We start from the raw sequence: 26,063 nt of genomic DNA, 5'->3' as shown, positions 1-26,063 counted from the left end.
CGTCACAAGTAAAGCTGGGAATCATTTTGGCATAAAGGCTGGGTTAGGCCTGAGAAAGACCTTATCTCCACTGAGAGAGAATTTAGTGCACAAGAGATGAACAGAGAGTGTGCAAATCTCTGATGCCAAGGCCAGGAGCAGAGCTGTCTTTTAAAGACAGAAGCTTAAGTGAGATATCTCCCAGGGGCTCAATAGGCTGTTGAGACAAGGCTTCCAGCACCAAAGAGAGGTCCGATACTGGAACTACTCTTCTGGTGACTGGAAGGGCACCCTTCATAAATCTATAATAAATGGTGGGGGTGTTTCCCCACCGTAGTGCCACCAAACCTAACATGATATGTAGCACTAGCCGTTAAGTAGACCTTAAAAGTGGAGAAGGATTTCCCACCATCAATAAGGTCTTGCAAAATACCTAAAATATCTGAGCACAGATATGATCAGCAACAATTTGCCAATTTGATTACAACACATTTAAAATGTAAACATTTTATATAATTAAATACTTATGCCTATTTTGTATTTTAAATACAAAATGACGTTACATGTATTCTGTTACTCCCCAAACCTGATGGTAATAAATTTCAAAATTCTTTCACAAAAATACTCCCTATAAGGACCGCAGTGTCTAATATTGCACAGATCATTTTGTGTTGTAAATTCACGAATTACTTTAATATTCTAATATGTGTCAGCCACAGTTTAGTAACATAACCTAAACAAACATTTGTGTGTCAGTTTGTTGGGGTATTCAAATTATTGCCCTGGAAGAAGAATTATGAACAAGCAAAGGATAACATGCAAAAATATGAAACCATTGTTTTGACCAACACATATTGTAATAATAAATATTTGTATTAATTTAAAATATAAAATGTGCCTTCTATTTATGCCTTTTTATTATGAACATGAATAAAATATGCATACACCTAGAATGGCATTAATAAATATAGAAGTAAATAATACAATATAATAAAGTACAATACATGTAAATATAGAAGTATTAATCAAGGCATGTATCAGTTAAACAAAATAATGATAGTAAAAAAAAATGGGGGTTTAAGCAGTTGGTCTCTTCATTCCTCTTCTAATAAACGTGTATTCTAATAATTTCTTATTGTTCCAACAAATTTCTGAGCCTTTTCATTTTCATATATTCCAATGACACTTAGCCTATTTTATGCAGTCTTTGTGAATCCGGTTCAATAGAGAGTTATGATAGTGTGGATGTTATCTATCAAATGAAACAAGAGAATCAATACATGAATAAAGTTTAACAGTACATGACACTCCAAATGAATGTATTTATTATCCTATTTTAGATGTTGTCCCATACACTCGCTAATTTCACCTTCATTCTCATGAAGGCTCTGTCATGATAATGAGGGCAAAATCTCTAACAGGCTATGATTTGCTGTGAGTCATTATCCTTTGTCACTACGAGGATATTTGAGATGCATAAAAGAGGCGTTGTAGCAGGGGAGACTTGTGGCCTCATGACACCCACAATCGGGAATGAATGATTAGTTTGGGATCATCCGATTGATTTTATGTGCTGGTATTCAATGCTGTGTTCCAGAAAATCTGTGGACCCTCACTGAACAGGAAAGTGAGAGACAGGTCCGCCTGCTTTGACAGGATTTAAATAGGTCATGCTTGTACCAGAGTTGTCTGCAGACTGCCTCTGACTTCCTGTCATTAAAGGGGTTCAGGCCATAAAGTGGCCTGCGGGAAGGAGGGATGGCAGCACATTCCATGAGAAATAAAGCATTAACACACAAAGATGAGAAAAGGAAGAGGACAATACTGATTAAGCATTAGTTATACGGTCACCATTTTGTTGCACTGTTTAATAGGAATATATAATTTTATAATATCATTGAACAATTAGGTATTATCATTAATATTTTATTCATTATTTTAATAATTAATGAATACTATTTATATATTTTTATGTTAGAATAAATAATGACATTTTAAATGTTATTATTTTTATTAAATACCAGTAAAAAATACCAGCAACAAGAAGCCAATCTGAGTTTTCTGCCCCAACTTACCAGGGTAATTTTCACTTTAACATGTATATGTCCCTACACACATTCATAAATATTATATCTTACCCCACATTTGACATTTATGGCCAAGAATTCCAAAATGCTTACAAAAAAAGAACCATCCTTAAATTTTAAGCAAAGGAGTCTATTTATAAGACACCCGTCCACGTATCCAGCTCACCACGCTGTTCTATTCCTGTCTGTGCCTTCTTCTGTCTATGGATCTATTTGTCCTCCTTCCTTTTCTTCGATGCCTCGTTTTCAATTGCTGCCTCCTCCTCCCACTCTCTCAGATAGTATGTCATCTGATTTTGAGTTGAGAGTTCTGTCCATTACCCGTCAAACCAAAACCAGAACATCAGGGAGTAGGCCTACGCTTGCCTCTATAAGGCACAAAATAAATAGGTCACACCATCCCGTGAATGCCAATGGTTGAAGTAATTGCAGTTTTCTAGTGGTGCTCAAATACTGAGAGCTATCTGATTTCTGTGGACTATAATGTGTCATATAATGACTAAGCAATGTTTGGTTAAAGTTGCCTAAATCGGAAATTGCGGCAAACTTTTCTTCCCAACCAAGGAAGAGATTTCATTACAAGTAGGAAGAGGCATTAATATTTTTGCTTAACCTTTAATCACTCTTTGGGGTCAAAATGACCCCAATGGACTTTTCCTTCATTTTTTAAAAGTGTTACCTTCATCGCAGGGGCATGAAACTCGGTGACATTTCCTAAATAATCTATCTAAACATGCACAAAACTGGGCTTGATTTGGTTGTTCTAAAGGTGTGTAAAAAAAAATTTACCTTTTAAGGTCTTTGGGGTCACAGACCTCACATTGAAAATGAATGGGAAAATGCAAAAAATGACTTTTTAAAATTTTGTTTGTCAAAAAAATAAAACTAAATCCATTATAAATCTGAAAATTTCTACAAATAAACCAAGATCTGGTACTAGAGCATAAATAAAAAGTAGAACGAACTTTGTATCTCATACACACACACACACACACACACACAAACACACACATGTATGTGACTGCAACAGAGAGCATTTTTACAGAAATTGGCAAATAAAATTAACTAAACTGGCATAAATCTAAAATTTTTTACATTTAATTCAAGGTCTGATCCTAGAGCATAAACCCAAAGTGGAACAAACTTTCTATCTCATACACACACACACACACACACAAACACACGTATGCCACTGCAACAGAGAGCATTTTTATAGAAATTGGCAAATAAAATCAACTAAACTGGCACAAATCTGAAAAATGTCACATATGCAACATGGAACAAGCTTGTCTCCCCCCCCCCCCCCCCCCCACACACACACACAGATAGAGAAAGAGAAAGAGAGGGAAAGGGCAGATACAAGAAAGATGAACTTTTGCACTCTGAGAAAGTTTACAGTTAGATGAAAGAGCTGCAGCAGCATTTTGAAAACATCCCAGTTAGAGTATAAAAGTGGCAGTCTGGTTCCCGCACACAGCTCATTCTGTGACAGCACTATGGCCAAAAGGTCTTTAGTTCATCCATCCACAAAAAGAAAGCGCTGTGAGGTGTGTCCACGCAGCAGAGACGTGGAGTTCAGATGGGACTGCACAAACTGGAAGAACATCTGCACTGCTCATACTGTCAACATCTGCCAGATGTGCATCGACTTTAGTTCATGATATGAAGTACCATTATCAGTGTTTTGCACTCTGCTTGTTCTTTCACATGTTTATTAGCCATGTGATTTATAAAAAAAGTTGTTCTGTGTACCCTTCACTCCTGTTCATTACAGTTTATTGGTGCTGTTGTTTTGTATTATATTGGTTTATTTACTTTTAAAATTCATCTTGTTCTAAAATCTCTTGTTCTAAAAAAATAAATAGTTGTTGATAAATAATTTTCTGAAATAAATAGTGTGTGATTACAATCATGTCATAGTGGTGACCTGTAATGTTTTTTTCAAATGTATGTATAATAATTTGCAAAAGCAGATAATTAAAAATATATTAGAAAACAAAAACAAATTCTAACTCTGACAAAACTACAGATTTTTTATGTATTTCAAAATGTTTAAATAAATATTCACAAAATATATATCATAAAGTTGTGAGGAGAAGTTGAAGCATCAAGAAAAATGAAGTGAAAATGAATGAGTCTCTATAGCACTCTAGTGGATACATGTGGCCATTGCACTTTAATTCCTAACCCATAAGAAATAAAGTTTTTTGACTAACCTTTTGATGGCAGTATTCTATCCCTAACACATAGAGCAATGTCCAGAAACTATTTAGATTTAATTAAGATCATCATTTAAGTGATTTTTTCTTTAAAAAATCATTTTTCATGAGCCAATTTATGGCCTAGTTATGTAATTGTGCAGTAAATAGGTAAAAAACTTCAAAATTTCCACAAAAACACAGCATAAATGTATAGTTGAGAAGTAAATAAAAAAAATGATATATAGTTTTCCATATAAAAAATGTATATTTCCTTATGCAATCGCTTTTTAAAAGTTTGGGGTCAAAATGACCCCAAAGACCTTAAGTGTTGTCCTTTTTTTGGAATGATTAAAGGAGCATTGCGTAGGTTCTGAAATTCCTAACCATTACTGACACCAGTGGCCGTTAGAGGAACTGCAGCCAGTCTCATGCTCGTTCTCAGTGCGCACGCTCTTTTTTTTTTTTTTTTTTTACTTACGAGGAGTAGCCGTGGGTGTCTGAATTGTGCTGGAGGCTGGTCGCTTCTTTCCATCCGCAGAGTCCATTTGAAAACACTATTGCCGCTGCTTACTATAATGGCTGGCGTGCCGTATGGTTGTAAGCCCAAGTAGACGAGAACGCGCATGACGTCACATTTTGTGAATTTTCGCGCCAATTCGGGCCCGACTCCTCCACACACAATTGAGCCTACAGGCTGATAGAGGCAACCGTGGTGGACAGTCGAGGTGTCATTCTTTTTTTTACATCATGGTTGGCTCATACATGTACAAATGAAAACTCTATCTTAAAGATTTTTTTTAAGTAAAAACCTCCACATAGCTCCTTTAAATATTAGGTCACATGAATGTAAAAAAAGTAATGATGTGAACGGTTAAATAATTATAAATAGTGAAAAAATAGTGAATTAATAGATAAAAATCATCCATTTTAATTTCATTTTTTAGTTATAGTCATACTTTCTGTATTTAACAAAACATGATATAAATGCAGTCAATATTTAATATAAAATGTACATTTATCTAAAATTACATCTAGATCTTTTGGCTAAATAAAATTCTTGTTGATGAGAAGTGCAACAATGAAACAATATAAAAAAGATTTGAAACGGCTGAATTCCTTCATTAATAACCCAATTTAATGTAACTAAAATGATGCAGCCATGTCATCCTACATGAAAATGCATATTTTGGACATTAAACTGAACTTACATAACTATGAGCTTGTGGTGGAGCTTGAGTTCTTTCAGTGTTTCTGTGGAAAAAAAAGACTGACAATAATAAAGTCAGAGATTAGGAACCCGCTATAAGTACTTAAATGTAAAATGTAAAATCTGTTTAACATCATTACAGTCAATCTAATCAAGTCTATTCTTTTTGCTCACATTTTCCAACCAGTGCATTCAGTTGCACAGTAGTGTCTGGTGCACTAATGAGTTAAATGGTTAAAGGTGACCACTAGCCAATGGGATTTGCGTTTGCGCTTTAATGGGGGGGGGGGGATGCTAGACCTCTAAATGCACTAACAATGTTGGGAATTTTTTATGTTGTAATTATTTATTTTAGTCAGTGTTAGGCAAAGATCTCATATGTGATTAATCTCTTGCGTTAAATCATTCAAATTGTTAAATTATCGCCACAATGCACATATTTCATCCTTATTATAGTTGGAATTATTTTTTTATTTTTTTTACGAGATTAACACTGCCACAGTTTTAGCATAAAATGCAAGCTGATCAAGCACATCATCTCAGACAGCAAGTCACCTGATCTGAGCCTATCAAGACTGTAATCTGTTTGAGTGAGAGTGATGAAATCCGCCAGCAGATAGAAGTGAGGAGTGGCGCAGTTCTGAAGCGATTGGAAGGGAATGTGTCCGTATCCACAGAACATTTTAACAACAACACCCGATGGGTTTTTCAGTGAACTCAGCATTGCTTAAATCCTATTTAGCCATGTGAATGCATTTTGCTGTTTGCCTTCCACTTTAACGAATGATCTACGTTTGCCCCTTAATTCTTTTCCTTTTCTTCTTCATTTGAATTCTTACATGTTTCTAAGTAGACTTAACTCCTCTTTAATTAAACATAAAGGGTTGTTTTATGTTTCAAGAAGTCTTCTTGTCATAACCTCAAGAAACCCAGTGGGAAACTAAGTGTTGCAGCAAATGTTCAGTATAAAACATTGAAAAGTTTCCAATCATGTACCAGTGGTAACCTCTCACAGCTGTTTAGTTGGGAGGTAAAAACATCTATACAGGTTCAGTAAGGACATACTAGCAGTTCTTCATCATCTCTTGGTTCCTACAGTTCTGAGATAATGTCAGAGTCCTTGACAACAGAATGCGTGAGCAGGGATCAGCTGCAGAATGGGGAGGACTGATGAATAAACAATCGTCCAGGCCCTGCAGCTCTGAAGACTGTCAGCAAGAGCTGAGACGTAGGCACGATAAACACATGCCCAACTCAAGGCGAAGGCGATGCCTTTTCTTCCTGCCGAATTCATGGATGATTTTGACAAAGCGCACTGGCCTTCTCACAACACTGCGAATGGATGGAATGAGAAAAAGATCTAGTTAGGGAAGCACTCAGGCAACTTTGGGCATTATGCATTGCATTTTTGCTCACTACTGTGATGCCTCTAAAAAGAGAGCAAGAGAACAGGAATGCAGTGTGAGGTGATAAAATACATTTATTGAAAATTAAGACAAATGTAAAAAAATGACTAGCTTCAGGTCAGGTCAGAGCACAAATCACATTTACTGACCAAAAAATGACTGCAGTTCTTGTTGGTTGTGTGGGTAAAGATAAAGCACAACACAAGGTAAATCAGGCAGCTACAAATTTAATTTCCTCTAAGGATTCAAGGGAGGGCTTTATTGTATCCATGTGCTACACACACATCTGAAGAAGCATGGGTTGGTTGGTGAAGGACAGTTTAAGTAAAAAATAAATAAATAAAAAAATCAAATTTTTATAATAAATTTTTTTTTAATTTGGTGAAACACCCAGGGGTCAGTAGCCAATATTAATTTCATGCAAATGTATATATTGTGTGGTTGTACTTGTAAAAATGCAACATGATCCCTGGGCCCGGTTGCATGAACGCCCTTAATCTATAAGAAATCCCTTAGTTATAAGGTTAAGATAAAAACCTAATGGTCAACTTAAGAAACTTTAAGGCTGTCATTATTAATTATTCCCCCTTTATTATCTAAGTGTTCCCTTAAGCATTGATACAAAGTTCTTAATAACCATTTCACCTTAAAAAAATTAAAAGACCAAAACAAGTCCCTCAAGTCATCGCAAACTCAAATGTGATGGCTGGTTTTATGTTGTTTATTATTATTATTATTATTAATTCTTAGAGGTCATCCGCATTAATTCAAACTGCTTTGAGGAACACCTGCAATATCAACTAGAGTAGGAGAATCCTTCCCTATTATGTCTTGAACCAATTTCGCTGTTTTGGATTGGTCTTGTGGCAGAGGCCCCTTCTCCTTTACATAATAAAACAATTATTAAATTGTTCCAAAACAAGTGCAATACCTTTTGATACAATAGGCACATGCTTAAAGGCATTTTTCTGGATTCTTCTTTATCAACCTTATTTTTTCTGTAAGAGTGGGTGCGGCCATTTGTAAATTTTATGTGTCTGGCTTCAGGGCTCATCCACATCCAGCTAATTTTAGCTGTTCAGCCCGTTTTGCTGCTTTATACTGCAAATTGGTGTGTTTTACCATATTATTTAAATGTATTAACTTAATTATGAACACACACTGGTTTGATTTTCTTTTCGTTATTTCCCTATAGTGGCTAATGGATTGGAAGTCTTGCCCAAAGGCTTACATCCGCATTGAAGAACAAAGTGGTTAGTTATTTCTTTTCTTGAACTCACAACTACATTTTCATACTTTTTCGAAACTCTGTGCACTTGACAGCAAGATTTCTTGAATTGATTCATTCGATTCAATATGAATATCCTACATTCCACAATACCACAGTTACAGTTAGTAGTACTACAAAAATCAATTTAAAATGTTGGTGATTTGTGGTTTGAAAAGTCTTCTTAATAGATTGTTGTCGGACAGTGTTTCTCCTGTTTTGTTCAGTGTTGTTGAGAATGTCAGTGCTGTTTCATCTCCCTTAAAACTAGTATAAATCACTCTAACATCTGCACTGTTAGTGGTCATGTGTTAGGGTCCTAAAAATACAATCAGGTCCAAAGCTCAGTGTGGAAAATGGTAGTAAAAGGTTGTGACGAGTGGGGAAGGGCCGAGAGCCGTGGGAACGGTGCAAGGCCGGTGAAAAGATTTGGAGCCCACGGCCCCGCCCCACTCGTCACAAAGGTCATTTATTATTTTAATATATTATTGTTTATTAAATCTTATTTAGATGTGCAGCGAGCCTAGTATAAGTGATGTATTTGGTACCCATGAATAATGTATTTCAATATACAAACTGTGGGCCTTTTGAAATTCATGAAAGAATAGCCTTTTCATCCTCTGTCCAGTTTGGTTTAAATTTTTTGTGATCTTTGTATTCTCTATAGTGAGTGAGTGAAGTGAGTGAAGTGACATTCAGCCAAGTATGGTGACCCATACTCAGAATTTGTGCTCTGCATTTAACCCATCTGAAATGCACACACACAGAGCAGTGAACACACACACACACTGTGAGCACACACCCAGAGCAGTGGGCAGCCATTTATGTTGCGGCGCCCGGGGAGCAGTTGGGGGTTCGATGCCTTGCTCAAGGGCACCTAAGTCGTGGTATTGAAGGTGGAGAGAGAACTGTTCATGAAAAAATATATTATAACGTAAATATATTTCAGTTGGGGTTGTAGTAAAGGTAGGTTTGTGGTTTGTTATGTTCTGATCATTGTGAGTTGTAGTAACTATAGCAACCGCGGCGGCCAAAGAAACTCCTTGGCCTCAGGAACATGAATCTTCCAAATATTTCACATTACTCTTCAGTTGGCATTCTGATTAAATAAATGGCACATGTTATTAAGAACAAAATGAGACAAATTCAGGTTTAACGGTTTTACCTTAAATGTACAGTTTAATATCGTAATTTAACTGATATAATATTAATATACCAACTTACTGAAGTACTGAAATCTGTTTTGTACCTTTGTAATATACTGGTAACCACCAAAAGCAGGTGGTGATGAGCAAGTCACGTGATGAAACAAAGCCCATCACAAGCAGCTTTTAAATGATAAGATACATAGAAGATGCACAGTGTCAATCACACAAGCACTAAACACCATCATGGTGTGACTCATTAAACTGAAATATGCAATAAACATTAATTTAACAACATTATATGTAACATACAAACCTAATAAACATAACAGTTGAGAAAAAATAAGAAGAAATGTAGTTATTGGCAGATGGACTATTCTGACGACGTCTTTCATACTTTTCTGGACTTTGACAGTGTAACTTACTTGGCAGTCTATGGGACAGTCACAAGCCTCCCGGTTTTCATCCAAAATATCTGAAATTGTGTTGCGAAGATAAACAAAACTTTTATGGTTTGGAACGATGTGGGAGTAAGTGATTAACGACAAAATTTTAATTTTGGGGTGGAGTAACCCTTTAAATGAATATAGATACATGTAACTATTAGCAGATTTCTGTGATCATGTGTTTGTCTCCTTTTAAATTAAGAATTACATAGAATATGCAAACCAAACCACAAATTAAGTTTAATACAAAAAAGACAGTTGCATCTGCACCAATTTACTGTTAATAAAGTGTGCTAATTCAAAACAAAACAACAAGTTAATCAAAGATATAGAATTCAATAAACAAATCACATATTGACTTAAATGAAAACAAGAAGACCAACAAGAAGACCAATTGTTTTACTAAACAAAAATTAATCATTACACAGTGACACACTTTAGTTACTTACTTGTTGCATTATATAAAATGATCCATTTCTTGATTCAAAATTCTGGTTGTTTGCCCTCATAGTGGCAGTGATATAAACTAACATGAGTGATATAAAGTGATATAAACAACATGAGTATCCTTTCTGTAGAAAGTGAAGCCCTCCATTTTTTATTATTACTCTTTTTTGGCTCAGAATAAATAACCATGAGTGTTTCCAGTAAGCTAAGATGCTTTCCTGTCAATAACTTTCATATCTGTACCGGTAGCTATATGTATCTCGTTAGGCATGTAAATGATTGCTTCCTACATTATGGTGAACATGCTTTAATGCTTTAGTGCAATGTAAGACTTTTGATCAACGCAAAGCCAATACGTTCTGTAAGGCCATTGACTTGAACTAATCTGCACCTCCTTACCAGTAACTAAATACTGTATGTGCATACATCACATGTGCAGTTCAAAATGCATTCTACCCGGGCACCTCTCCTCATGATTTGTCACCATGGAAACACAGGGAGCCTATTTGTTTGCTGTTTTTATGTCTGTAGATAGAAAAAATGACAGCTTTGTTGTGACAACCACATACCATTATTCACATATCACAGACTACTCAGTACTTTGGGTTAGATCTCAGTTTTAAAAGTTGAATTGTAATTATAACACTTCAACTGTGAGTTACAGTATATTGCCACATATACTGTAACTCACATATATGTTCATTGATTCATCTTAATTCCATTAGTGGTAATTCACAGTTTTCCCTAAAAGTGTAAAATCTAATAAAGTGCTGGTGGTTTCACACATGGTGATTCTTTTGGATTCACTGTTTTTTTTTATTATTAAAAGGCAAAACAGACATGTAGAAGATTTTGGTTTTAAAACAAAGGACTTTTCTTATACGAATGGAAATCTTGCTATCTATATACAGATGGGCATGTTGTCATGCAAATAGACACAAACACATGCACTCTGATCTTTCTCACCTATTAAACAGAAACCCCCCCCCCCACCCCACCACACACACCCATAACAATATAATTGAACATTATGTTACCATACCCAAAAACACATGTACAAAAATCAGTTTGATTATAAAAGTTTATCCAAATTAAAATGTATGGCATGTGATCTTTGCAACAATATTAAAATGGCAAGAGGACAAATAGAATGGAGCTGGGATGAGACGTGAGATGAAGTCTGAGCAGAGGTAAGCAGAGGTTCAAACCTCTTTAAAGGGGAAAAGAAGGTATATGGGGTGGGTCAGAGAGGGGAAGTCACAGCAGGGGGACTACACAGTAGCTTAGCTCAAAGAAGAGAGGGCCTTTGGGTAACAGCCCTGGGACTACACAGTAGTTTAGCTCAGGCGAGAGAAACAGGTTAGCACATAATTTACAGACCTACACGGTTGTCTCGTTTTTCCAAGGTCCAGTCCTAATGTTACCTGTGCAATCAGAGGTAAGTACATAGTCCTCCTGCTGACTATTGTTCCGGCTCAGTGTCCCTCTCCGGCTGAGGGTGCCTTTCCTGCTGAGTGTGGCCTGGGAGCATGACAATGTGACCTTTGGAGGAGTTATATCCAAGTGCAGCATGGTTTCATCCTCTTTATCAGCCATCTTTGTGCAACTGTACATCAGCAGCCCCGTGTCAGGATCCTCTGCCTGGCAAGGGCTGACAAATGGGTCAGCTTTATGGCAGCATATGCTCGAGAATGGGTCTGCTTTGGCACAGCACATGTGTCTATGACAGGAGAGCTGACTGTCCAAGTGTGCACTATGGCAGGAGAGGCTATCGTGAAGGCCGTGTGAGGCCAAATTCTCAAGGTGAGGACTGGGACTGGGGCAGTGCAGCTGGTTGTCCAGGTGGGGGCTGTGACAAGAGAGTTGAGTATCCAAGTGGGACATGTGGCAGGTGAGAGGGTTGTCCAGCTGCACACTGTGGGGGCTGTCCAGGTGGGAGCTGTGCACACTGCCGTCCATGCTGGTGGAGGTCATGTGGTAAGAATAGTCCCTGAGGCAGGGCCGAGGTCGGTTGAAGGAGCGAGACTTAGACCTGTCCTTCAAGCAGCTTTGCAGGGGAAGGGTTGGCCTGGGCAGTTCATCAGGGAGGGACTGCGGGTGGGTCGTCAAAGAGGAGGGACTGTGAAGGGTGGCACAGCAGGTGCTTGTGTGGTTCTGGGTGGAGGGCAATGTATCCAATTTGCAGTGCGGCAAAGGGGAGTGTAGGTGCGGGGTAAGCAATGGTTTACCCAGGCAAGATGAGTCGATCTGGCAGTGGATTTGGTTCTGCCCATGGGACGGATTATGGCTGTGACTTAGAGTTAGGGATGCGGTGTTCCCTGCCGCTTCTCCATTGACCTCCACCTTTGGTTTGTTAGGGCAACAGGCCCACCAACGGTGCCACACATCATCACATTTTGCACAGTGCTGAATCAGCAGAAAAAGCCCCAATGTGACTGAAAATGCTCCATATAGGCAACTAAAGATCATGTCTAGAAAATGGCCCTGTGATATGGCCAGTGCTCCGAAAACCCAGGTGGCCAGGAAGAGGAACAGTGTAAAGGCAGTGGCCCTCAGCTGAGCTTTGAAAGAGTGTTCATTGGCCAACATGGAGGCTGTGATGGCTGTGCAGCCTGTGTGATCACCATGCTCACCTGGCTCTCCACTGATGGCGTGACAGTGCCTGATTTCAGCTACTGCTAAACGCTGCTGTTCTTCTGTCATGGCCTTGAGCTCATACTTGCGCTCCGGGTGCTGCTTAAGCTGCACAAATGTCCACAGAAAGTAGATGCACATTACCAAGACCAAAAAGGCAGTGGGTCCATAAAAGCCACCTAGACTGGGCTCCAAGGCCATCCAACAGCTGCAACACAGACAGATACAATGATTAAACTGACAGTGTTGTTACCACTCTAGATCTAATTACGGACCTCATGGTAATTTATAGCTTTAATTAAGATCCATTTCCCGGAATCAATGACATTTGTGATTTTTACTGGCTTACTAAAAACAAAATACACATATTACATCTGACAGCTAACTGGACACTACCAGGAAATATGATACTTACTAAGGGGCATCATCTCTGCTACCATAGTTATCCAAGCTAACAGCAGCCGTAACACCCACTATGATTAGAGGGATTCCACCACTGACCAGATAAAACCTGACAAGATGAGGGTGGAAAAAAAAGACAGAAAAAAAACAGATTTTAATCTTGTCTTACAAGGAATTTCATATCTAATTAAGTTATTTTGTCTAGAGATGTGAACCATAAGAATGTCATTTTGTTTGCCTGCCAACAATGCATGCCAATTAAAAGAGAAAATATGCACTACTATCAAAAGTTTGGGGTCGATAAAAAAAAGAATACTTTTATTTAGAAGTAAAATCAGAAGTGACAGTAAAGACATTTAAAATGTTACAAAATATCTCTATTTCAAATAAATGTTGTTCTTTTGAAACTTCTATTCAAAGAGTCCTGAAAATTATTATGGTTTCCACAAAAATATTAAGCAGTACTGCCTAATTGTGCAGAGCTGTGTTCAGTATTGATAACAATAATAATGTATGTTTGATTAATAACTGCAGCTTTGGTAAGCATAAAAGACTAATCTTACTGATCCCAACCTTTGAATGGTAGTATATATTGTATTTATAGTATAAAGGTATATATTGTATCTATCAACTTAACGCTTTAAAATGTTTTACTATTACTTTTTAATTAATCTATAGTATTTATTGTTGCATTTATTGGGTATGTATTTTTAATCAATCAATCAAAATATCTTAAATACAAAAATGTTTAAATAAACAAATTCAGTTCTAAAGAAGAACCACTACTGAATCAGAATTCTCAACCTTTAGTAAATTCATAACCCTTCATGTTGTGTACCTGAAAATGGTGGCTTTAGGGCGTGGCTGGTGGGGAAGGTCCCTGTCCTGAGGTATGGGTGGAGCCTTGGACACCTCCATACAAATATTCCTGGCAGTGAAGAGCAGCCATAGCATGCTAGAAAGGGAGGAGTAGTGCAAGATAATGCCAACCTGTCAATGAACAAGATGAAACATTAAACATTGAAAGCTCACTCACAGAGAGCAGACTGGCACAGAAAACTAAAGCAGCAGTGTGTATGTATGTGTGTGTGTAGCTGCCATGGTGTGTGAGGAAGGATGCACTGAGGGGGAGTTTGAGGTAATCCTCCTCAGACAGTGAGGTCATGCTGTTGTCCTCTTTGCTCCAATGCACATACTGCATCAAACCCACCCAACCATCCATTCATATATGAAATAAATGACATTTATATGGGGCACTGGATGTAAATTATGTGCTATGAATGTCTCTCATGCTTTTTTAGAAAATGTATAAATGTATAAAAAGTGAATGTGAAATTCACTTTTTTGTTTATATCTAGGAAAATGAAAATACTTTATAAATAAACCTAAGGAAAAACTGTCACTTAAATACAGAACACTTTCAGAAACCAGACAAGTGTACTCAATACAAAATATACAACACATACACAATTGTCTTTTCCAACTTAAAAACACTAAAACCTAGAAGCAGTACAAGACTATTACAGATTCAAACTATTAGCACTCAAAAGCGGTAGTAGTTTTTTTAAATGATTTTTAAAGTTTTTTTTTTAAATGTTTTCACAGAAGTCTCTTATGCCTATACCAAGGCTGCATTAATTTGATCCAATATACAATAAAACAGTAATATTCAAATATTACTACAATTTAAATACAATTTAAATATTACTACAATTTCTATTTTACTATATTTTAAAATGTAATTTACATAATTCACATAAACAAATACCTTTACTGTCACTTTTGATAAAATTAATGCATTCTTGTTGAATAAACATTCATTTTAATTGAAAATAGAAATCCTACTGACCCCAAACTTTTAAACAGTAGTGTATCTTTTGTGTCAGTGTTTTGTTTTTGTTTTTTACCGATGTATATGAAGAACTACAAATTCTCAAAACTCACAAAGTTTGCTACAGTTGTAAATGTTTCCTTTAACATTAATCATTATATATATTTTCCACAATCCAACAAAATTTTGCAGATTCAGATTTCATTTAGCTGCATCTATCATGGTGTGACTCTGTGCCTCCCTCCTTCTGATGCCCACAACTTGGGCATGGGCCCATGCCTGCTTGTTTGAGAGGGCACTGTACTGCACATCAAAATCAATCATCTACATTTATCCATAAAATCCATATCTCTACACATACACAATAAGCACAGCTATGTAAACATTACATTTGGTGTTGAGCAACTTAATAACAGTTTCCTTCAATCAAACGTCCTCGGTCAGCCATGTTTACAGTTACAGTTTAGTTTCCAGTATTGTGCACCAGTTCAGAATGTAGTGAGAATTCCTTTTTAAACACCAATTCAGTTCCTAAATTTAATTTGAGCAATTTATTTTGAAGCAAACAGGAAACAGATTTGCGATCTGAACTTGAAGAAAGTAGAATTGAAATGAACTGAAATTCGAAGAAATAATTATCAACCATTTTCCTGCACCCCATGAAGAAAGGTATACTGTATGAATGCAATAATAAGGATTGGGTATAATGAGGTAATTATTATTTCACTCACCCTTCAACCATCGATCATTAAAAGGAAATTTAAAATTGTAAAAGCAATAATAAATTACTTTAAACATGCCTTGAATAACCCCAAAAGCCTGATAATTTCTGCAACAATATCATGCACATGTTAAATATTAACATGAATTTTATTATTTATATTTAAATATTATTATTTACTTATGATAAGTAAAAATTGATAACCTGAATGCACTGTAAGTCGCTTTGGATAAAAGCGTCTGCTAAATGCATTAATTTAATTTAATTTAATTTAATTTAATTTAATTTAATTTAATTTAATTTAATTTAATTTAATTTAATTTAATTTAATTTAATTTAATTTAATTTAATTTAATTTAATTTAATTTAAATATCATTGTAGCATTACTACTACCACTAATATGCAGTACGTTGTCTTTTTTCCATATTGTTACAGCTAAATACAAATAATAAGGAGGAAAATAATGTGGAAGTGCCCCCCATAATTTAAAACGCAGCTAGGAAAAGGGTGGATAAATGTAATTTTAACTACAAGAAAAGTTTAAAAAATGACAAACAAAACAAATAAGATAGACTGATAGACAGATCATATATAATTTTTTGTTGATGAATGACAGTCATTTATATTATGCAGTATTTTACCTTCACCGCCCTGGTGTATATATACTGTGTATAGGCGCATCTGTAATTTATGCTCATTATGCTTCCAGTCATAAATCTGATGCTTTTAATTCTGAAGCTTTACTGAAAGTGAATCAACTGCTGTTATTAACTAAAATATGTTTAATAAGTGTGCAGCTATAAACATAAACAAATTAATCTAACTCACTGGTCCAGGCTGTAAATTATCTGTTATGAAGGAATAAGCACTACAATTTGAAAGGCTATGGGAATCCTATCCTAGAAACCCCAGTGCATTAGCTTCTTAACACTAGGCAGCCGTGTCAAACAATGCTCTCTGTGCCTTAGTAAATAGCAACCATGCCAGTTCGAGAGTCAAAGAGGCCATATGCTAGTGACTCTGAACTGAGAGCCACAGAAACAGAGCATGAATAATGTGGATCCCTCAGACCAAAGAAACAGGGTAGAGAACTGTGAGACTTACCACTTGACAGATCACAGGGTACTTGATCTGGTTGATGCCTCCTGCAAACACCCCAAACGTCATGGCAGTGTGAAAGAGGAAGTTGAGGAGCATGTGCCATGCTTTCCTGCTGATTCGGATTATGCTGTAGACACACACACACACACACACACACACACTTACATCAGATGAAGAAAGAGTTGCACCATGAGTAATACATCAACAGCTCATTACTAAAGGGAACAAGTAACTGCGCTTGAAGTACAATGCTATGACTAAAGAATCTTTTGACCCTTTCTGCAAAGTGTCTGCAAAGTAGAGCAGGTCACTAAATTTGGCACTGTCCCTCTAAGGTTAGAAGTGGCCCGTTCTCCACAGAGCAAGCATTACTCACTGGAAATATCTGTGACAGTCAGGGGTAATGATACTATAAATATTAGCGGTCTGTCTCAGGATCACAGCACTATTGTGGCAGTCTGTCCCAAAAACATTGCCTACTGTGATCTTTTAGTATTGCTGCAAATGGCATGTTTTGAATAGAGGAAAGCTTTAAACTATTTTTGACTAAAGCAGTTTAACAATGCAAAAAGGCAGCACTCAAAAAATACAAAATTTCACTAGTAAATTTTATTGCTGTAATTCAGCTGCAGAAATACACTGGACCAAAACAAACCTATTATGTTATGCAAATAAGGCCTATAGATATTTGTTGACAAGTGTCTATTTAACTATGAATTCATTTCAAACTCAAAATTAGGCTTGTTAATTTATCAGTTTATAACAATACTTGTAAAGCTTGTAAACAATGCCACGTAACAAAACATTTTCCTCAGGATAACTTTTCGGTGTCCATATGCTCATCAGTCAGCTAGAAAAAAATAACTATAAAGAGGAGCATTTTTTCTAAATGTATGCCCTATATCCATGATCCATGATATTGGCACTGATTCTGTGTAATAAACAATTCTTTGTGACTGTATATATAGTTCTCAAGTTGGGATGTTTAGTTCCCACTTTAAGTGAACCTTAGTTTCCAGGAAATCTGCAAGATGGATTAAAATGCTAATAAAGATAATAAAATATGAGACATAAACATGACAGTATGACTGAAATGTTAAAGTGTTAAAACGATAAAATAAAACATTTTTTATTCTATGGCATTTAAAAATATAAATATTGGCACCTAATTTTGTTTCATATAGGAGACAATGGCTCCTTAATTTATTTATTTTTTATTTTATTTATTTTTTCGTCTTGAGCCCTGGGATCTACATTTTGTTATGCCACTTGTTCAGCTTAATTACAGAAAAAAGCATATACCTGTGGTGTACAATGTATGTCATGATAGAAATCAACTGGCAGAGCAGCATCACTGCAGTGCAGGCATATACCACTGGGTGCAAATAATCCCCTGGATATGGAGGAAAGGACAGCACCCTCTTTAAATCCTGTCAATAAAATCAGAATAAAAAAATTAGAAATAAAAGAGCATGTCAAATGATAAGAAACACCAATCTGTATATTGTACATATGCATTTCCCTAATAGAACCAGTCTGCAAATTTGCTTCTGTATGTATTTATTAATGCATACCGCTAACCTATGTCTCTGGTTCTAATATTTGCAGAATCGTATTTAAGCAAAATCATTTTGTTCATGTAGTGATTGTAGTAATCAGTCTCTTAGTGGTAAAGTATGCACTGCAGTACGGATGCACAACATGAATAAAGATGTTGGATTTAAGAAACTGATCATTAAAACAGTTTTATCTTTCTAAATAAAAGAAAAGGAGGGAGAGTTGGAGAAGGTGACAGGAAGAAAGAAAAACAATACAAGACAGGAGCATTGTCCCTTTGAGCCAAAGACTGCGCCCCCATTGCATCAATCTCTTTCAGTATGTCTATTTTATCATCCGGCCCGAAGAGCCCTTTTGTTGTGTGCCTGAAGGGATTCTTCCCCCCTGGAAAGCATTACCACAGATGTACATGCATGTCTTTACACTCCAACAGACTGAAAACGCTCTGCGCTGGGGTGGGCGATATGACAAAAATATCACATCCCGATTTTTTTCAGGACAATCATGATTCTTGATTTTATCACAATTCTTCATCATTTTGGTTTTACTATTTTGCAAGTTTTCTGAGTATAGTAGTACAACCAAACTAATTTGCCTATTTTAAAAACAAAGAATTGCTAAATACAAAATAAAATAAAAAATGACAGATATTTAGCCCAAAGTGGGCGAAGATAAAAATCTTTGTTATTATTTTATATTTGTTATTACAGTATAAGATAAGAACATATACAACATATACAATATACAAATAAAACAAACACTGATTTATTTTTCAGATATGTGTAGTTAGCAGTAGCATTCAAGAAACTAAATTAACAAATATAAAGTAAAACACTACATATAATTCACTGTGCAGTTTATACATTGATTCTTATTAAATGCATCTAACATACAAGCACACATCAATTTTTCTCTCAACTGTTTACTTTCAGCTTAGACATAACAAACTGTGTTTATATGTAAACCTTGTGTTGTTTTGACAGTATTAGCACAATAAGATGTGAAAGATAACTTAGTACAGTAATCAGGTACTGTACTGATAGGCTTCCTAGTTTGTGCACGCCACAGCTGTATATGCTCAGGAATAGCACATATCAGAACTGCACATGAATGAAATCCTTAACTGGCAAGGCTTTAAAGCACATGCAAATAATGTACTTTAAATGCAGTGTCCTATGAATGTAACTTTACCGCTGACTTAAGATTTGATGTGAATGAATGTCACGTTGTACAGTATATTGAGATAGAGGCACCAGAGCTGCAATGGATAAAATGTGCCCTGTAGCACAATAGTTTAATTTTTCTTCAAAAGCAGATCACAGAGACATTTTAGTCGTCCATAATTAACATATCGCACACCCCTACTCTACGCTCCACATTACAACAGCCAATTTCCGTTAGTCTCCATCTTTAAATGTGTGACAAATATGCAGACCTCATTCAACACTTCCTTCAATCTCGAAGAGTACAGCGAGTTATTTTTTAGGTCAGCATAATGCTATTATGCACAAGATTGGCTATTTTAAAACTAAAAGACGGTTACATTTAAATTTGACACATGATCATAAAACAAAAAGCAAATATAACCCTAAAATCCTGGTTATATTTTATGATTTAGCATTATGCCCTGTCTCCCAGAGTGCATGTCTGCCTCAATCCAAGGTGAGATCAGCACAATTGCTACTCATTAATCAGTTTCCCATAAAGTATCATTCAGCGTCACATTATTGATCCTTTGACCTCAGTTCTTCAGCAAAGATACCATACCTTTAATGCCCTAAGACATCAAACCACTATTGCACTGAAAGTTAATGCTGATTAATATCAACTCCATTAGTGCCCCAAAGCAGAGGAAGTAATTTTAAACAACGTGCCCATAAAATGATTATCAAGGCTTTGGGGCCTGCTATAGTCAGAGTTTGTACTAAATAAAGATATAATCAGTGTCACCTCACTACAGGAAAAAAAGAAAAAAGAAACAAAAATGATTTTCATTCTATGGTGTAGGCCTGTCACATTTATGTTCTGTTCTGTTCCATTTTGGTTTAGTTTTCAATATTTTCTGTTCCCCTGCATTAGCTCCCTAGTTTTTTCCCTTAGTTGTTAATCGACTCCACACCTGTTCTGTTTTCATCTTGATTATGTTTCCGTGTATTTAAGCCCTGTGTTTTTCTCAGATTCTTTGTCTGCTACTGTTTTGTGCCTATGTTGCTGTTCTTTTCTCCCTGTGGATTTATTAAAATTACTTTCATAGACTCCACTTCTTTGTTCTGCACTTTATACTGGACAGCCCATGACAAGGCCTAAGTAAAAGCGTTTATGTTGTCACTCTTCTATAGTTTTAATTGATATCAACAGAGCTGCCAACACTCTTGTAGGCAACATTGGATTCACTTGTAAGAAATCTCAAAATATCAGGCCAAAATACGATCTTTCATTAGGGATGGGTAAAAATAAACTCCATCTGATGTCTGTGACGATTACATAGGCACTCCATTGCTCATCCACCCATCAATGGCAGTTTCATGAGAGTGTGCCCAATCTTCAAGCTCTATGAACAACCACCCCTTTCACTGACAATAAATGGTCTTTTTCCAGACAAAAGTTGCTTCCAAAATATATACATTACCATTCAAATGTTTGGGGTGAGTAAGATTTTTTTGAAGTAAGCTCCTTATTCTTACCAAGGCTGCATAATTTGATGAATCAAACACGCATCGTGTCTTTAACTGCCGAACACATTTCCCACGACTGTACACGCACTCGCACCTTTGATAACTGTGCACGTCGGAACCAGAAAATTTCGACCGATTCCCAATCCTACTGATAAAACATGACATCTAAAATCAGTTTAAAGATGTGTGCCCTTGATAGACGAATTGTAGTTTTGAGATGGTGATCATATGAAAACTGACAGATCCAATTCTGAAGCAAATGGAGGCAGTGAACAATAGTAAAAAACTGGCAGCTGTCACTTAGCCCCGTCCAAATGGAGACGCGTTTAGCTGTTTTTTGCATAAATTTTGTATCGTATAGGCATTTCGTCTACATGGATCTGGTGTTTTTGGGAGATTGAAACCGAATTTTTTTTTAAAACCTGAGTCCCAGAGTGGATAAATTTGAAAACGTCACCCTTGCGTTTTCATGTGTACAGCGAATCCATATATTTTCTGAAACGATGACATCATCAGCCCACATCTCGCCCCTAGTCAGACACTGACAAATTGTCTTTGTTTTACCTAACATTAACACAGATCAATAAATGTATTGTTCCATGTTCGTTTGTATACCATCCGCAAGTTTTATGGGCATAGTCCAAGTCTTCTTCTCTGTTTTTAGTGTATCTCTGTGGCAGAATTACAGCGCCATATACTGGTCTGGAATGTATACTACATTGTTTTGTGTCACTTTTGTGGTTTCATGGGGATGCAGATATTTCTTGAGATGAGGGGGGGGGGGGGGGGGGGGTTTATGAAAAAATAGCAAAATAGCATCTGACTATGGCCCTTTAATTGTTTAGAGTACATCGTACACTCAGGAGTCATTGTGATTGACACTTTTCACACAGTCATATGAGGAAACTGACATTTAAAGAGGCATTGAAATTGATTGATCAATACAGCACCTTTACAGCATTCTACAAAGCTAAAAGCGTTCAATCTCATAAAACTTGTTCATTTGATATGAAATTGGTGTTATAAAAATTGTCGTGACTCCTCCGTATTTAGGTCTTTGATGCATCTTGAGCATTAAGAGGGTTCTTGGCTTCTCCTTCTGTGTGCCTCAGTGAGCATGCCTATCTTGGAGACAAAACTTGGTCAATCAGTCTGCTCCAGTGCACAGACTCATCTCTCCAACAGAATATGACTGCTTTGTTTGTTGCAGGCACTTATAGATATATTCATAATCATATACCAACTATGCACACTCACATTTACACATGTGTAGACAAATGTTGCAAACATACACAGTGCAATGTATAAAAGTCACGTGCATGTGCATCCAGAAGGCCTACAGTCTTGCTAACATACTCTCTTTATTCCTTTTCTCTCTCTTATACTCTCACACACAGCACAAAACAAAAAGCAGTAACACACTCATTATATAACAACCATCTTTGCATTCTTTCAACAAATACTGTTTAATATTCAAAATTTCACTTCCGTGTAGACAACTAAAATGAATTACCATATGATCTATAATTAAACTGACTTCTGTATGCAATTCAATTTTCATATGCAATGTTGGTGGTAGGGAGCTATGATCTTCACTGTAATCCTTGTGGAAAGTGTGCACTTGTGTGCGGTTTAAAAGAGCTGCTCTGCGCATCCTGTGCACTTTCATGTCCTCTGTAATCTGAAAAAGCTCTTTTGCAAGGTCTAATGTATAATGTGGCATTGGGGAGAACATACTTTGTATTTTACATGACTCTCTGGAAAACTCGATTCTGATTGGTCATTCGCAGCATTCATATATTTTCATACACAGGCAATGATGTGCAACTGACCGCTCAGCCAGGTTATCTATGTTTCCAATTTAACTTCTGTTCTGCCCCTACATGGTCTCTACAAGAAGGATAATGAAATAATCAATATTTAATTTCCATTTATTTATTTATTTATATCTATTAATATTTAAATATCTTCAGGGTGGTCCTAATCACTTAATTTCAAAACGGTAGAAGCTGTCTAAGACACTACATAGACACAAAGAAGATCTTGAATAAATAGAAGAAACAACTTGTTGCTGACTACATTTAAAAGCATTCTGATATCTATATGTATACCTTTAGATGATAGAGGTGGTAGGAATTTTTTTTTTTTTTTTTTTTTTTTACATTACTGCAGAACCAATTTTCACCCGCTGAACATTGTATTTTACTTTTGTTTTATTTAAAGCCTGCCTTCTGAAAAGCCCAATCTGCTCAGATGTACTACATGGGGACATAGCTACATTACAGAAATAATGTGAGAACTACAAACGAGGTGTTTAAGACATGTTTTCTGTTTAAACAATTAACTCCCTTTAAACAAAAGCTATATTACATAGTACAGGTGAAATAACATAACAAAGCATAATACGTCCTCTTTAAAATAAAGAAATAAATAGAAAAATAAATAGGTGTTTGATTAGGATTAGGGTTAGAGCTAAACTCTGCAGGAAAGTGGATCTCTTGGGCTAGATTTTAGGATTTAATTACAGAATCGGTCAGCTGTCATAATATTTTGGGGCTGAGAAAAGTATACAATATGTGTCTTGTGATAAGATGGAATAAATGTTATTTTCTCTTCATCACAGATGTACGTCCACCAAATGACGTTTCTCAACATCATCACCATTTTGTTTTAATAGCTGGTTTGTTTACAAAGATTCTAATCTTATCCTAATCATTTCCCCTGCTTCCTTGCAATATGTCTTTGTTTTCAAGGCAAACCTATGCCCTTGCTCAGATCTATGTTCTTAAATTATTAGATCAAGTCAATTTCGGACATTGTCATTGACTGTAGGCCTAGTTGATTCGGGTCTCTGTCCTTGGTGCTTAAAACAGATAAAGCGCTAAAGGCACTCTCCATGGTGCTGCAGTGATCTTATGTGCTTTCTGTATGAAAAAAAAAATAAAAAATTTTTTTTGCCTGGTTGGCTAATACCAGTGACCTGATTGGCTGGATATCTGAAAAGAGGAAGCGGCTACAGCCGGTCATATAACCAATGTAGACGTCATAACGCACAATTAAAACCTCCATCCACGTCATAAAGCCACGAGTATACCTTGGTGTTGTCATAGATAAAAACAGTGTAATCGGAAAACAAAGTAAAATCGCCACGGACACGCCACAGCCCTTTTTGATGATTAGCTAACAATGACAATTGATATTCATTGCACGCGCTCTCCAGCTTCCAGAGCCACCAGCGCGGACTAAATCCCGTCTACACAATCTCTACCATTTTCAAAGATTCAAATACATTGCATCTATACGTAATTTAATAAAAATGTATTTACCAGTGCAGCGATACTGAGCAAGCGTCTGTTACTGCTACAAATGGATCCTCTTTCTCTGCAGCTGAGAAAATGCAACGATAATCTATGGTGCGATGCCATTGTAAGGCATCGCTTTAATTTCGTATATCACATCTGAGATCAATGCTAATGGCCACGTAAACGCCAATTTGTTTGGGAGAAACTCTCAATTCAATGGTGTTTCAACTAAAAAGAAACAGTTGATTTATATCATCACCAAAAGTTTTTTTTTTTTTTTGCGTGTTGTCAACACAGGAAGAGCGACCAAAGTTTTATCTTGTAACATAATCTGTCTTAAAATGTAATAAAAAATATAAAGGAGGTACTTAAAGTCACTCACCATCAGATCCGCAAAGTTAGGCTCCAGCTTTAGTTCAATAGTATCACAGTCGGTTATGATGTGGCCATCTGGCGCGTGGCCCATGCGCACGCCGAGAGAAACGGCATTCCGACAGGCGCTGAGGGGGGGTCATTCTCCAGCAGGAGAGGCTGCAGAACATCCGAGAAAAAGCAACAAAAATAAATAAATAAATAACAAAACAAACAAACAAACAAAAATAGCGAGCATGACCATAAACCATTCCTTGTGAAAACAGTTCAGAATTGATTAACTTCAGTCATTTGCGGCGATTTCAGTCGGGCACGTGCGCTTTCGCCGTGACGTAAGTCTTTAGAAATATCACTCGTGGAACGTTAAAGCACAAGCATTGGAGAAAAAGAACAGCACGACCTCTTGACAAGGTAGGCAGTGTGAAGATGGTTTTAAAACAATCTTACTGCCGTTTGAGAGCCCTAAGAACAGTTTAACACTCTCGCGTCTCCAAAATCGTAATCATATGACAAGCAAACAAAGCCAACACCCCTTACCTTATACCAGAATGGCACACTGAGGACTCAATCGAAAATGTTTTTAAATGAACACAGGAGTATGAGCTACCATGTTTTGGCAATATCACTTAGGCTACCGTATCAGAGCGAGATATTGGCTACTAAAGGTAACATTTACTGCATATATCCTTACCTATTTTAAAGAGAGCAACTGGTGTCGAACCCCATCTTTACGTCCCATTATCTGATAGACTTGACGAGCGTGAGCGCATGTAATAAAATCCATCTCTAAGGAAGCCAAATATCAGGTCTTGGGATGTTCCATTTTTCAAATAACTAAGCGGAACCCAATTATTTACATGACGTTCGGCTCCATTAATGGTTCTCGGATCTGAATAGTTCCTCCGATGCAGAAGGACAACCGTAGTTAAATACTCTGACAGTGTGTGTATCCTACCATTCACCGCATCACCGTCCGCCACTGAATCTTTACAGCGTGAGACACACAGCCCGACCGGTGTTTAACGAATTACTCTCATAAGCCGGATCTTTTTGTCAGTCAAAAACGTAGCCTATAATACTACAATATCCTTAGTCCGATTCTCGAGCAAATGATTCCAATGAGTCGGTTCTTTATTGAGAATCAAAACACTTTTGAATCATCATTGAAAAATCTGTCGTTGGCCATAAATTCAGTCAGAAATCGATTTATTTTCCACCAAAATAATTATTCATCAAAAGTAGGCTACTTAGGTCTAGACTATATAGTTAATTGAGCCGTTGA

General features: G+C 36.6%; 1 protein-coding gene across 1 annotated transcript; it reads right to left on the bottom strand.

Annotated features, from left to right (window-relative positions):
- Positions 1-11,200: 11,200 nt before the first annotated feature.
- LOC132121566 (adhesion G protein-coupled receptor A1-like) lies at positions 11,201-25,797 on the bottom strand. The gene is made up of 7 exons (XM_059531087.1): positions 25,473-25,797; positions 24,792-24,940; positions 18,178-18,305; positions 16,879-17,002; positions 14,060-14,211; positions 13,235-13,330; positions 11,201-13,027 (listed from the first exon to the last, which is right to left on the bottom strand). The coding sequence occupies exons 2-7, from the start codon at positions 24,873-24,875 to the stop codon at positions 11,566-11,568; spliced, it is 2,046 nt and encodes a 681-aa protein (XP_059387070.1). The 5' UTR covers positions 24,876-24,940; positions 25,473-25,797; the 3' UTR covers positions 11,201-11,565.
- Positions 25,798-26,063: the final 266 nt, after the last annotated feature.

Source organism: Carassius carassius, chromosome 39 (genome assembly GCF_963082965.1).
Source record: "Carassius carassius chromosome 39, fCarCar2.1, whole genome shotgun sequence".
Taxonomy (NCBI): Eukaryota; Metazoa; Chordata; class Actinopteri; order Cypriniformes; family Cyprinidae; genus Carassius; species Carassius carassius.
The sequence above is the reverse complement of the archived record's forward strand: the minus strand, read 5'-3'. Positions and strand labels throughout refer to the sequence as shown.